Source organism: Conger conger, chromosome 9 (assembly GCF_963514075.1).
Source record: "Conger conger chromosome 9, fConCon1.1, whole genome shotgun sequence".
NCBI classification, from domain to species: Eukaryota; Metazoa; Chordata; class Actinopteri; order Anguilliformes; family Congridae; genus Conger; species Conger conger.
The window spans coordinates 46,691,486-46,706,069 of record NC_083768.1 but is presented as its reverse complement, the minus strand read 5'-3'; the positions used below and the strand labels follow the sequence as shown (position 1 = coordinate 46,706,069).

General features: G+C 43.1%; 1 protein-coding gene across 1 annotated transcript in view; it reads left to right on the top strand.

The window, feature by feature from the left end:
* Positions 1-9,940, top strand: part of eif3hb (eukaryotic translation initiation factor 3, subunit H, b) — an 87,371-nt gene extending 77,431 nt beyond the window's left edge. The window contains exons 7-8 of the mRNA XM_061253754.1: positions 3,184-3,316; positions 9,612-9,940. Coding sequence (XP_061109738.1) covers positions 3,184-3,316; positions 9,612-9,709 — 231 coding nt within the window. The 3' untranslated portion in view covers positions 9,710-9,940. The remainder of the gene's footprint in view (positions 1-3,183; positions 3,317-9,611) is intronic.
* The last annotated feature ends 4,644 nt before the right edge of the window (positions 9,941-14,584 follow it).

Here is a 14,584-nt window from a genome sequence, read left to right as displayed (position 1 = left end):
CACTCATTTCTTATCTCGGACCACTCTCACTTTACTTGACTCCCTCTCTCTGAACCTGTTTTTCCCCTGTGATTGATTTGACCTGGTTTGTTGTAATGAGGGTGTGTTCCATACTTTTTTTTTCATTTGTTTTCTTTTCCTTTTTTTTTATACCAATGCAATGAATATGGAGACGCACTCTTCACTGAAGTTAACTCCTGGGTTTAATGATCGTCATCCTTTGGCATCGAATGAGAATCCGCTTGTATTCTCCACTCTGATTCAGAAAGGTTTCACCAGAAGCTGGGTATTTGCTATCCGTCTTACCCCGGAGAATGTAGCATTGCCTGGACTTAATGACATGAAGATCAATCTCCACCCCACATGAAGCTCTGTTTTGATGGCAGCAAGGGTTATCTCTTTGTCTGTACATTCCACAGAACTTTAATGATTTTCCTTTCCGTGGTTTTTGGGAGAAAAGCCGAATATCTGCAGCGCACAGGACTGTCAGTGCATACGAGAGTCTTTAACTTGAGGTTTTCTAACCTTTTTAAAGACATGATTAAAGAAAGTCAATTCACGATAGTTGATCTGAGAGTTGGTCCAAACCCAATGTAAACCAGCTAATTGTTCAGGCAGACCATGTTTCAAAAAGCTTCCTGCTTTTCTTTTTACCGCATTCCAGCATATTCATAACATACAGTATGCAACTCCTCGCAAGCATTTGGGCAGACCCAAACGGAATAAAGATTGGCAGGATACCTGCTTGTGATGCTCCAGAGTTATTTTTTTGTTTTGTTTTGTTTTTTTTAAACAAAGGAATTTCGGTTCTCACTGTAAGAGTGGATCCTATCAGCGTGGATTCGATATTGACACACAAAACACTATTGGGCCGAGAGGCTCTGCTGTTGAAGTATTGTGGGTTTTCTTAGTTGAGTGGGAAACTCTCCTTCACACGTAAGGAGTAGTGCTTGGGCAATATTGCAGCATTCATGCACCGCATTTTTTCTTCCCCGCTGCGCCCTGGCGATTAGTAACGTCTAAGTAAGCGCAGGTTCGCTCATGGGCGCCCGTGATGCCATCCCGCGGAGCGGAGAGCCGGGGAGGTTGCGCGTCTGCTAACGCAGCAGGCCCTGGACCCGTTTTCAAAGCCCGGCGCCTTATCTCTCTAATTCAATTAGCCTTCAGCTGAGAGTGGGCCAGAAGCAGGCAGCCGGCGAGCGAGCCTGGGTAACGTCGGGATCTGTAAAAAGGTGTGAAATAGCACCCGCGCAGATAGGGGGGCACCTTCGCCGCGACGCGCTTTGATGTAGAGGCCCGCTGCGTCTCCCGCTGCGCACAGTGAAGCTCTGTGCCGCGTCCGCCCCCGACGTCTCGCCGAACTGTCTCTTCACTGCGCCAACTAGGACGCCATTTTGTGCCTGTTTTTTTTTTTTTTTTTTTTTTTTTTTTCGAACAAAAAAAAAACCCCCACTTCCCATATAATGTACTGTGTAGTGTCCACTGCTGCTGTTGGAGCCGAACTAAGGCAAGGATAATCAAATGTTCAGTTCATTTCCCAGGAGAGGAAGAAACCAGGGCTGGATTTTTCAAGGGTTACATTTTGACATGCGTGAGAGACACGAGGGATGCTGAGGGATGATCGGAGTTATCATTTAGGGAAGTGCTAGGGTAGTGTACATTCAAAGTTTGGAGGAGGTGTGGGTGGAACAACTTGTTCTGTGCAGGTTAAAAATACCCACAAATGATTTTCTTCCTGGCGCATTGCGTCTGCGAGATGGCTTAAAAAGCTCTGCCATAATCTGACCAAACCGGAACAAGGGACCCGGAGAGAGATTGGTTTTCGGGGAAAATATGTGGAAAAAGCAGGAATGGAAACGGATAGGGCCCAACGAAAACACGGAGGAACGAGACAAAAGGGGGGCGGTGGTGTGCTTAGCCACTGGAATCCAGTGAGTGTCCGCCAAGCAGAGAATCCTAGCCGGGCCCCACCCGCGACTCGCCGGGGAGAGTTCTGGAAGGAGAACGGAGTGGCACAAGATGGCCCCTCTGCCTCCTTCGTCTCTGAGCTGCGTCACTCCTGTAATTGTTTCCATCGCTCATTTCCCCTCACCCGCCCTCCCCCATTTGGTTTCAGCATACTCCTGCTTAGATAAACCCAAATGACCTGTATTAATCTCCATTTCTCATTGCTGTGCTGGGGGAACCATTTTTAATTCCGCTCTCAAACGTTACAAAATGGCCGCCAGGTACCTCTGCCCGGTCAGTGAATTTGGCGGCACAGAAATTGGAAAGCTTGTCCGGACGCTCCATTTACTTTATGCTCAAGAAAGTGTTATTGAATCAGACGTACCAGACTTCTCAATGGTAACGTTTTGTAATTGTGTTTTTGATGCTTTCTGCACTCACGGGGGGGAATGACTGCTGTGGGAATCGGAGGTATCGTGCGCTGCAGACCTTGAGCAGCGATAAGGCGGTTGTGACACAAGCAGGTCAGCCATGTTAGGATTAGAAGTTTGTAACCGGAATGCTACCCAAGTGCAGTCCTCTGAAGAAATGCCAGTTAAACTCCTCAGTCCTGTCTGTGTGCCTCTGGGGAGGTGAGGAGCCTGGTGCGTTCCTGCTGAAAAGATAGCCAGGTCTGGCATCGGCTATACAGAGTTTGACAATATAGAGAAAGATCAGATGCAAATGGTGTTTCTCTTGCCCAACTTTGAACTTCTCTCAAGAAATCGTGCAAATCTCTGCTAACCCCACCCCAACACAAAACTCTCTCTCTCTCTCTCTCTCTCTCTCTCACACTCTCTCTCTCTCTCACTCTCTCACACACACACTGCCCAACTCTTGCCGCAGCAATCTTCTTGCCCATTTGAATTGCAAAGCAATTCCGTTCCCAGGCCCAGATGAAGTACTGTCAGAAGCAGAAATGACAGTGGTCTCCCTTTCCCATGTTCTCATTTCTCTCCCCTGGTGTCTGTGTGTGTGTCTGTGTGTGTGTGTGTCTGTCTGTGTGTCTGTCTGTGTGTGTTTGTACCTGTGTGTATACCTGTGTGTGTTTGTGTGTGTGTGTGTGTGTGTTTGTGTGTGTGTGTGTGTGTGTGTGTGTGTTTGTGTGTGTGTTTGTGTGTGTGTTTGTGTGTGTGTGTGTGTGTGTGTGTGTGTGTGTGTGTGTGTGTGTGTGTGTACGTGTGTGTGTGTGCGCAGTACCAGCAGAGGCGTCTGCAGGAGAACGCTCAGAGGCAGTCTCGCGGGGAGCTTCCGCTGCCCGAGGAGGACCTCAGCAAAATGTTCAAGCCTCCCCAGCCCCCGCCGCGTATGGAGACGCTCCTCATCGCAGGTCAGTACGCCCCCCGGGAACCTCATCAACACCGTCCTCAGCTCTGTTAGTCCTCCCCTAACACATCCCCTGATCCCCATCATTAGCAGGTACGCTTACCCACAGCACCTTACAGAGCAGTCGATGCAGTAAGCCCAGATTAACATCAGTGTATGTGCAGAAATCATGTAGCTGGGTCGAAGTATAGTGGCTTCAAGTATTCCGACCCCTACACCTTTTGCACACTTCAATGTGCCAGACATAGTGCTTGGAGTTCTGCCTAAAGAATTACATTTGCATTATACTTACATGCCTGATTGATGGATTGCTACTGAGATGGTCGTCCTTCCGGCAAACAGGATGCACCTGACCACAGTTTGGAGTGCCAGAGCAAAGGGTCTGAAACGAGATTTCGGTTTTTTGATTTGTAATACATTTGCAGAAATATCTAAAAGCATGTTATTACTTAGTCATTATGGGTTATTGAGTGTAGATTGCTGGGCAAAATTTTTTTATTAAGTCTACAACACAGTGTGCAAAAAGGGGTCTGAAAACTTTCTGAAGCCTGTACATCCATATCAGGTGATCAATGCAGGAAAAGTCACTGTATACGCTGTGTAACGCAATTCTGCTGTAAACCTCGTCATGCTGATTATCACAAGTCACAAATAAACTGCCATCTGTAACTTCAGTAGTGAAGCACAAAAGTAGTCTACGATTAGCTAGAGTTGAGTATAGCCCTAAGAGAGCGGTCTCTGTGCCGGAGTGGTCTGTGAGCTCAAAAGAGGTATTCGCCACGTGTGATTTGTCCGTGCCGTCGAAGGGACGGACCGTTCGCATAATCACGGCCGATTGCTTTTGAAGAAGGACGTGAAGGCGGATTGTGGGGTGCGCCCGGGCGGTTGGAAGCCTTCCAAGATCGATCAGAAATTCATGAGACCTTTAAATTCTCTTTCTTCCCGGCGTACGGAAAAGGTGCGTCTCGTCGTCCCGCGAATGCGGGGCGGGGAACGGGTTTGCGCCGACAACGTATCCACTAGAGACCGTGTTAATCGCCCCCACCCTCTCCTTCGCTCCCGCTAATTTATGTTTTTAAAGAGAGAAGTTTATCCCCCCTCTCACGGTGGATGTAGAGGCAGCGAGTGAGTCAGGGTAATTTATGAATGGCATTAAGGAGAAGATTGGTTGAGAGGGAATTATTTTGACATGTTATTTTTCTGGTGATTATTAAAGTAATACGTTAGAGGTCAGGAATGGAACGTGTGTCTTTTGGCTGTGCGGGTAGCCATGATTCATGCAGCAGGGCCGGTCCTTTGGCCTGATGGTGCCAGTGCCCACTCCCCCTTTCTGTGCACCTGTCAGGCAGAAACATTGTGAAAATGGGCCACTGCGCGGGTTTACGACGCTCGGATCACGTTCATCCGTCTCATTCCCCTACCTTCTTCTTTTGCGTTCCCTTTTTCCCCACCCCGAAAGACTATTTTCTTTCTCTTACGTTTCTCTTTCTCTGACCGTTTCTTCTGTGCTCTCGATCTTTAACTGGATAGTCATTCTCTTTCATTGTGTTAGTAAAACGCATGCTGGTTTTAGTCTTTTCTAGGTGAAATATTGCAAATAATCTGTTACCGACATTTTCTATGTGATTATAAGAGTATTTGGTGTGCATGCGCAACATCATCAAAACGTCCTTTTCAGGTAATGCTAGACTTATTGGGCCTCATGCAAGAAACACTCATGAGAAGAGAATTTGGCGCTTTTACCGATTTTCTCTTATTTGGAATTTATTCTTTAGTAGGAACAACATTTACGAGTGGTCCTGACCTGCATTCATTTAGGACCGTTTTCTGAAGTTGGAAGTGTGTGTTGAATTTGACGTGGTACACTCGTATAAGCCCCCCAAAAAGTAATAAGAATTTAACAAAAATGTTCTTGCATGACAGCTATTGTTTGGCTAGAGCCTCTGTTGTTAATATGTTTTTCATACAGGCTCATACATCCAAAAACAGCTTTGACCTCTGGATTCCATGCTGATAGTGAGGTGAAAATCTGTAGCGAAGGAAGACAAAACAAACCACTTAGCCAATCTACTATTACCATTGTAACTACTAATTCATTTGCCTCTGAATTGGAATTGACCTATTAAGGCCACTATGACTTCCTTTCACCGTGGTAACGTGTAGGATAATCCATGTAATTTTCAAAATCATAAACAAATTGGAAACAATCAGCCTGTAAATACTGCTCTGCATGTTCAGGTAGTGTAATCACCAACAACTGTTGTAACAATCTGTGCTCCATACGCCAGGTATGGCTGCCTGTAATTATAATGTTCCACTTCACGCCTCTGGCGGAAATGTACATGCTGGGGACTTAATGAACAGGCCTGCATGTCGAGAGGTGAGGGAGGGGGGGGGAGCGGGGGCACGGATTGGTAAGCAGGAGCACGTAAATCGGCGAGTCGGTGCGCGTGTATCGAGCCAGCGTGCGTCTAACGAAAGCTGTGTTGCACTGAAGGTCGATTAGCGGCTCCTGCCAGCCCCCTCGCAGTGGAGTTCATATGTTTAATTATGCACACACCTTCATCTTTCCCAAAGCTGCCTCCTTCGCTTCTGACAGGAGCGCTTCGATATTCAAGAGAATATCGAAAGGCCGTCGTAGCCCCTAGAAATGAAAAGGATTGACAAAAAATATTGTTGAACACACAATTGTTCCTCAGTACAAGTGTGTGCATTAATGGGGCTGTTAGTTAGAATGAAATTGCACTTCAGCCCAACAGCTTTTTCTGGAGTTATCTACCTTTTCCGCCCGACCTGACCATGCTTACTTATAATGATGAAAGCCCACTCTGCTACTTAGTTTGTTTTTCAGGAAATCATTCAGTACAGAAAACGTGTCCCGTTAATCACGCGATTCCTTACGCACATGAAGCTGACCTGGAATTAATTTGCCGATGATTGGCTGATGTAAAATGCAAAACATTTTTTACTGGATGTAGGTTTCTAGTTATACAATTTTGGTTTCCAACCTCAACAAGTCAATAAATGCTGTGGGCTGTTCTGTTCTATTCTATAGTATTCTAAATATTAAGGATTTTAAAGTTGTTTTTAGCCATATGTTACTCCTGTTCAACCTACGCACAGGTTAACGTGCACTTGTACGTAAACATGTATTTGTCATTATATCCTTATCTATCGTTATATAGAATATTTCTTAACCTGAGAATAGAGTAATGCCAGGCTTATCCAGAGCAAGCATAGGGAAATTGAGTATGTCAGAGTTACCGGATCTTTGTATTCCCGAGTGCATCGCCAATAAGGCACAGACGCCCGTCTATAATCAAGTATAACATCAGCCTAACCGCAAAGGTACCAAACTAAAGTACCATTAGACGGGTAACCTATCTTTGCACAACCATATCTGTTCCATTAACCAAAAGGAAATCCAAAGAAAGAGGAAAAAGATATCCAAAGACACATACTGATGAGTTGAATCTTCAGTCCGCCTTGGTAGTTAGACAGGGATTCTGCTGTTCTGATTGCAGTGGCATGTTCATTACGCCACAGGGTGCCAGAACAGACAGGAGCTCTACAGGCGAGCAGAACTTAGAGGTTTGATTGGTGTGTGGGGTCTGAGGATTGCTCCCTGATGGGATAGAACCATGGCTACTGGTGGAGGCAAGGAGGCGTGGCTAGTTGCAGAAATATCACCAGCCCCTAGACTTTTTGACATTAATGATTACTTCTCGTAATTTCTCTTCAAATGCATGCTACAGCAAATTGCTCAATGCAAATGTTTATTCATTTAAGATTTATCAAAGCAAAGGCGTTTCAATGGTTGGTTTATCTTAAATAAATGCTAAATAGCTGTTTCAGGATTTAACCGATAACTTGCAGATTCTGCAATATGTGGAATGCAATAAATTGTTGGAGAGATGGATTGCTATATTTTCTAGTCTGAAGGACTATCATAGTGTTAACTGTCACTGTCACACTGTTAGTTTGTATGAAGGACACACCAACCAGGTTGTAGATGTGTTTAAAAAGAAAACGACAACAACAAAAAACACTGGTTAAATTAATGTGTTGGGGGTAATAATTGTCGAGGATAAAGTTTGTGTGTGTGTGTATTTGTGTGTGTGTATGTGTGCACACGCCAGCATGTTGAGAAATATGCTGCTTCAGGACATTGAATCTCCTTACACCTGGGCCCTTTAGAAGTTGATTAGAGGCACAGTGATAAATCACCCTGCTCCAGTGACTTATCCGTCCAGCTGCAGCGGGGAGAGGGAAGGACTGGCGAAGGCCGTTCACTCAGACCTCGCGTCCCCTTCATGTGCTATCACACAACGCCGCACCGATACGCAAGCAGACCTGCCAGCGAGCAAGCGCACCATCAACCTCTTCTGTTCTAGTGGCCATTGAAGATGTGGAGATGATTGGATAGACCAGGATTAGCACGACATTGACTTTAAAAAGCAAACAGGCACACGTCGGTGTCCCTCTGAGCGAGTTAAGGCGTGCTGTTAGAATGAAGCTGTGTAATGATGGAGTCCGGGGATTACTGGAGAACTTTAAAGAGCAACCACAGATCTATGAACGATCAATAAAATAATATCCTGTTGTGAATTGGTCTCCTTCCCCTTGAACAAACCACATCATTACATTGACTTAATCTGCTTGCTTCATGTCAGTGCAAGAATGTATTTATTTTTTACCCCTTTTACTGTAATTTTCAATTAAATGTAAAAGGTGTTGCCCAGCCATTGCAGAGCAATCACTTTTGAATGTATTCAGGGCCTGTATGTGTGTGGAAGAGTTGGTTGGTTTCCTGATTGGGTAGTTAATTTGTGGTATTGGCTTTTAAACACGTTTTCTCGTTTTCTAGAGGTGGATCAAGGGTTCCTTTGAGGCGCCTCAAGGAATTCAATCAAGGGGCACTTGTTTACGATTTTCCCCCTATTTAACCAAGTCAGCTCAGAACTCTATTCTTTTACAGTGTTATACGTTATATTGTTTGGCCTCTGACTGTTTTTCTCATTTCTCAGCCTCATTATGGCTTCCTTGTCTGTCTTCGGCACAATGCTAGTCCTCATGTTGATAAATGGCAATAATAGACTCCAAAGGCAATCAAAAGCCAATAATCAAGACTAGATACTGAAAGCTTTCTTATACCTGTACTAAGGAAGCGATTGAATACACCTGATTAATCCAAAACGGCTGAGAAGCCAACTGTCCGATTACTTGTGGTTCCCTAAAATGGGGGGGGTATGAATGAAAATTTTTTTATTCGTACTCTCATCACCTGGTGTGACTTTAAATACCCTCAAAGTAAAAGTGACAGTCTAACACTTTAGCCTCCTTCATTGTTTCATTTCAAATCCAATGTGCTGGATTGCAGAGCCAAAATAACAGAATTGTACCACTGTCCAAATATTTATGGTCTCCTAAAATGGGGGGCTATGTATGAAGAAACATCTCATTCCTACTCTGATCACCTGATATGGCTGTAAATACCCTCAATGTAAAGGTGACAGTCTGCACTTTAACCTCATTCGTTGTTTCATTTCAAATCCAATGAGCTGGATTAGAGCCAAAAGGACAGAAATTGTACTACTAAATACCTGTGGACTGCACTGTACATGATATGCATGTGCAAAACATATTATTTTCATTTCTTGCCCTAATCTTTCTGTTTGTAATTACTGGTAGACAACTTCAAAATAAAGGTCACACTGAACATGAAACTAATATGGCACCCCCCAGGTATTCTGCTGAAATTTCAGTGCAAGCTGCACAGATGGTCTCGTAAGCTAAAAAGCCATTTTTCAAATTGAGCATAAGGTTGTCAGATGTTTCGAAGCTATAGCACTTCTGAATTTGTTTTTGATATCAGGAGCAACATATTTTTCTGTGTCTGTCCAAAATCTTTGCAACGTAACTAATGTTCGACAGAAGGATTGTGTTTACATTCTGTCCCTTGTACTGACAGTTTTTCTGCAGATAGTGCGTGAAGCCAGATCTGGGTGATGGAGCGTTCTGAGACCGGTCTCAGAAACCTCATCTTTCTCAGTCACTGGTAGCTGTTTAAAACGACAACAACTCGGAGCTAAATGAGCAAAGAGGCGCGCTTGTCCTTGCCATGCAGAAAAGCTATCGTTAAAGAGGCAGCCAGTTCTGTCGCGCGGCGCTCCTAGTACATAAAGGAGGACAAAATTGCCACAGTTCGCCAAGCTGCTCTGTCATTGCAGCCACCCACCCATCCAAAACTCACCTGCTCCTGTGTGTCTGTTTCTGTTTCTTCTCTCCCCTCACCACAGGTCAAATCAACACCTACTGCCAGAACGTGAAGGAGTTCACGTCGCAGAACCTCGGCAAGCTTTTCATGGCCGAAGCTCTCCAGGGGCACAACAACTAGAGGTGTAACAGAGGAGTGGAGTTGGCTGGCTTTCTGATACAATGCAATCTGATCAGATGACTGAGCTTCCCAAAGTGTTACCAAGGGGAAAATATCTAGGCCTTTTTAGGAAAAACAAAAATGTAAATCTCTTCACAATTAAAACCTAATTGTGACTCTCTGTATTTGGTCTCTTTTCTTAAATTGGCTGTTTATACAAAAAAGTAGAAATAAATAAAATTGCTGATTTCACCTTCTGTTAAATGTTTTATTTCCCCTTCATTTGTTATTGATCAGATGAGTCTTGATGCCATTCTGATCCCCTTGGGATGGCAATTAGTAAAAATCACCATTGTAGTAGCTTTGCAGCAAAAGGTGGATGGTTCCAGAGTGTGTGAACAGGCTTGGAGGGGGGTGAGAGCATTAAACTGTGTCCTAGGGACTTTGCCGTGACGGCCAGAAAATCTCCAGAATCTGACTGGACTGATGAGTGATTTGTATCCCCTCAGCTTCAGACAGAAGTCGAAAGCGAGCTCCCCAGTCACTCCCTTGCGAGAATGAAGTAGTTATGGGTTTAAACCTCAGAGATACGCTCTTAAATTCATATAAACATGAATAATAAAAGGAGGCTCTGGCAGCTGCAAAGCTTGGTCTTCAGGGGCTTTTGTTTTTTCTTTTCATCTTTTTTTAAAACCTGGTGTTTTCTGAATGTCCACTGCTGATTTTGTATCTCTTGCATCTATTCATTTTCACGGTGTTTGTTGATATTAATGTGGTATGTGGCCACTTTTGCCTCCATGAGCATATTAATCTGGCAAACTGAAGTCTTTCCTCAGCAGTGTCCCAATATGAAGTCTGCTGCCTTAGAAGGCAACTTTTGAAGGCAGCATTCTCATAAAGATTTCACACTTAGGCACGTTCCAAACCGTAATTGGTAAATGGACTGCGCTTATATAGCGCTTTTATCCAAAGCGCTTTAGCATTGATGCATTTGATTCACCCAGTAACACACGCGCACGCACGCACACGCACACACACACACCCACCATCGGTAATAGGCTGCCTTGCAAGGTACTAATCCGCTATTTGGGAGCAATTGGGAGTTTGGGGTCTTGCTCAGGTACACTTCAGCACACCCTTCCAATGTCACCCTGTCATTAAAAATGTATACTTTCAAGGTGCCTTATTTTCATTAAATCTGAAAGCAGCCTCCGACGTATCCTTCACCTGGATAGCATTCTTTCCTATTACTTCTCATCCCTTTTGAATAATGGTGATTCAAATCAGGGAAACGGTAGCAGTGGAGTTTATTTACAAATAATCCTACTATGAACTCAATTAGTTTCTTCTAAAAGTACATTTTAATTATTTACTAACCTGGGATAATATATTTAATGTTTAGAGGCCTTCCTTGAACTAGCCAGCTAATTTGCTAGTAATCATGTTACTTCCCAATAGAACAAGCTAATGTAGCATGAACTTGGCTGTCCAACAAAGGTTAATTCTTTTACAGCTAAAATGTTGATATAAATACTGGTTTAAGCTGAAAAGTAGCAAAACTAGTTATGTAGTTAGTTGAACTACTGTTACGTTCAAATGTCTTAGGCACCCTAGATCTTAGTGTGTCGGTAGAGAATTAAATGCTGGAGACATTTTTGTATTTAATTAAATAAAATAACATTAATAGATCTTTTCTGATCAAGGCTGTCTGGGATTACCTGGAGAGCCAGAAGCAATCGAGAAGGCCAAAGAACTGTGGCACGGTCATCAATATGTTTGGTACAGCCTACCAACCAATTTTCTTGTAAAACTGTAGGACAGTATACCGAAGAGAATTAATGCAGTTTTAAAGACATTGATTTGATTTTTAACTCTAAATTTTTTTTGATATTTAGAAACTTTATTTCATTTCAAAAGTTGGCTTTACTTTGCAGATTTCTTTTTATCTGTCTCAAACTTATGTACAGTACTGTAAAACTTCAGGGACAAAGGGAGGCAGCAGCTTTAACAACAGCAAACTGATCTGATCACATGAGCGCTCTGTGGTGTCATGCTGCCTTCCGGATGCTTCCGAGATTCGATGCCTTTGAAGGCTCCTTTTCTGTTCTGATGCTACCACTCAGAAGGAAGCTCACTTCTCAGTATGGAGGCAGTAAAGCAGCTGCCTTCGTATTGGGATGCAGCCCTCATCTTTACATATCTGTACATATTTGTGTAAGTGTGGTTCTGTGGCATTTCATATTTACATGGCTCTGCCTTGTGTAAAAATGCTGTTCTCAATCATTACACGGTGTTTGAAGTACGCATCTGCCCATATTTTGCTTAACTGTGAGCTCCATACTTTATTCAAGCAACAACCTTCTGAATTGACCATCTGCCCAAAGCATACTGCATCTTTTCATTCATCCCGTCCGCTTCGAGGTTCGACGTTGTGTGTTCGGGGATGCTCTTAAGCATACCAACATGTGGTTATTTGACTGTGGCATTCTTGTCAGCTTGAACCTGGCCATTCTCCTCTGACCTCTCATCAACAAGGCATGTCTTGCCCACAATACTGCCACTCACTGGATCATTTTTTGTTTTTTGCACCAATCTCTGTAAACTACATGCTGTTGCTGCCACCTGATTGGCTGATTAGATATTTGCATGAAGTATATCCACGTAGTGTATATATTGAGGCCATTGGACCCGAAACATGGCACTCTACTCCATTCGAAGCAATAGAAATTTTTGAACAGTTTAAAGTATTTTTGGAAGTGTATTAAGTGCCTAGATTTAGACGTACAAAAATACATGCAGCTTTAATGAAGCATGTCTGTGCTGTGCCATTAGTTCAATACTCATTAACTGCTTCTCACAGTAACTTCTGTCTCCGTTTCACACTTTCACAGGCAAATAAATTACAGTAATCACTCCACAGGTTGACTCACACTGTAATTAAAGTTTAGCCAAAGAAATTAGTAAATATTTTAATCCTAAATGGAAATTACGCTGTCATTTTGAAAACCGCGTGAACAGCTGCAGCTTGAAGTCTAATGTTCTAACCGTTCAAATTGTGAGGCTAGATCCCATTGTCCAACCTTCACTTCAACCTTTTAGAAATAAATCAAGTTTGGGGGCACGAAATGAACGACCACCTGTGTTGCCACCGATCTCAAATTGAATGTGTGATTGAATCCCTTCTTTGAAGTATGAAATCCACAGGGAAATACAATGCACTGGACGCCATGTTTCAAATGGTTTCATGCATTATCCAACTGTGGTTGATGCGATGTGCCGGTTGTCGTATTACTAATAATTTTCTAAAATTATCAAAACACGAAACAAAACGAGCATCAATATTGTTTAGCACAATTGGCTCGACAGTGTTTACGCTTAACAGACATGAGGATTTGGTTTGTGAGATATGGTCCTGCTCACAGGTGCCTTTGGTAAATTCCCACATATGAGTTTCAGTGCTTTGTGGACAGTTTTGTGGACCGAGGGGTTATGTGGAGAGAGCTGAGCCACTAGTATGAAATAAATTCTCTGCAAACACACTATTGATTTGCGTGTATGGTCGGGGGGCTCTGTGAACATTGAATTCTCAATCCGTGTAGCCAGGCCTATCTCGGATTTGATTTTCTTTGAGATGAGACATTGCGTTTGTCTGAGAGGCCACGCTTGCATGTTTCCTTTGTTGAATTATTGATGAAATGGTGTCGGCTGAGAATGACAGAATATTCTGCCTCCCACAGCTGGTACACAGGCCCTTAAAGGAGCTGGATCATTATAAACCAGTCTTCAATACCGCAATGTAGATGTGTGTCGCAGATAGGATTATCTACGATCCGTCTGACCCCCCCACCCCCCACCCCTCGGCTCAACTCAAGTATTCAGTGTCTTGATTCTGATCATCTTAGGAAGTCAAATTATACGTGCGTGTCGTTTTCATTATACCATGGAGTCTGATTAATTTCTTTTTTGCCCTCCCACATTTCGTGATTTTGATAACCCACTTGGTTACATGAAGTGTTGAATGTGATTTTGAGTACCATAGCATCAAGGGTCTTTGGGCCTTGTAAAAGTAAGTCCCTTAATCAAACTCCACTGTGTAGGTATTTGTCACTCATCTACAATGAATTTGCAAGTTATTGTCCATCAATTGGCTGCCTTTTGGTTCTTGCTTAAAAACTAAATCAGATTGAACAGCAATGTAATAGATGTAAATATCTGTGTTTACTGGTATGATGTTATTTGCATATTATTCCTGCAGGAAATAATTTTCTACAAGTGAAAGAATTTCATTTAGAAGACCATGACAATAAAAAAAGACCACAGTAGGAAAAATTGATTAAAAATAATCAAAATATGTGGCAATCTACAGCACATACAAAATAATAATGGGAGCCTCCTCATTGTTTTTGAAAGATAAATGATCTATCATCCACTTATCGCTGTGAGGTTATTTTACTGCTTTTTGCACTGCAAAAAAGCCTGAAAAATCTTGAGTGTTTTAGTCTTGTAATGAGACTTTTAATCAGATCTTATTTTTTTATGGCAACAACCCATTTGCAGTTTCTTTATAAATATATGAAATATTAGCTTGTTCTAAGTTACTTTTTGCTTGGCAAGTGGTATTATCTAACCCCACTGGCGAATCTTGAAATGAGTAAAACTATCAGCATTGGCAATCTTGACTTGAATCTTGCAGACTTTTTTTGGTTTTTGCCATGCGGGGACGAGGATTGCAGCTGCCGTGTGCCTCTGCCCTCGTGAACGTGAACCCTAAAAGCAGAGGACATTCATTAAGCGCTTTCTGGAATCTTCTCTGCGGCAGGCCCCTCTCTCATTTCCTGCAGGTGACATGCCTCCAGCTTCCAGCTCGTTTCTCATTCTGCTTCACCGTAAAGCTCT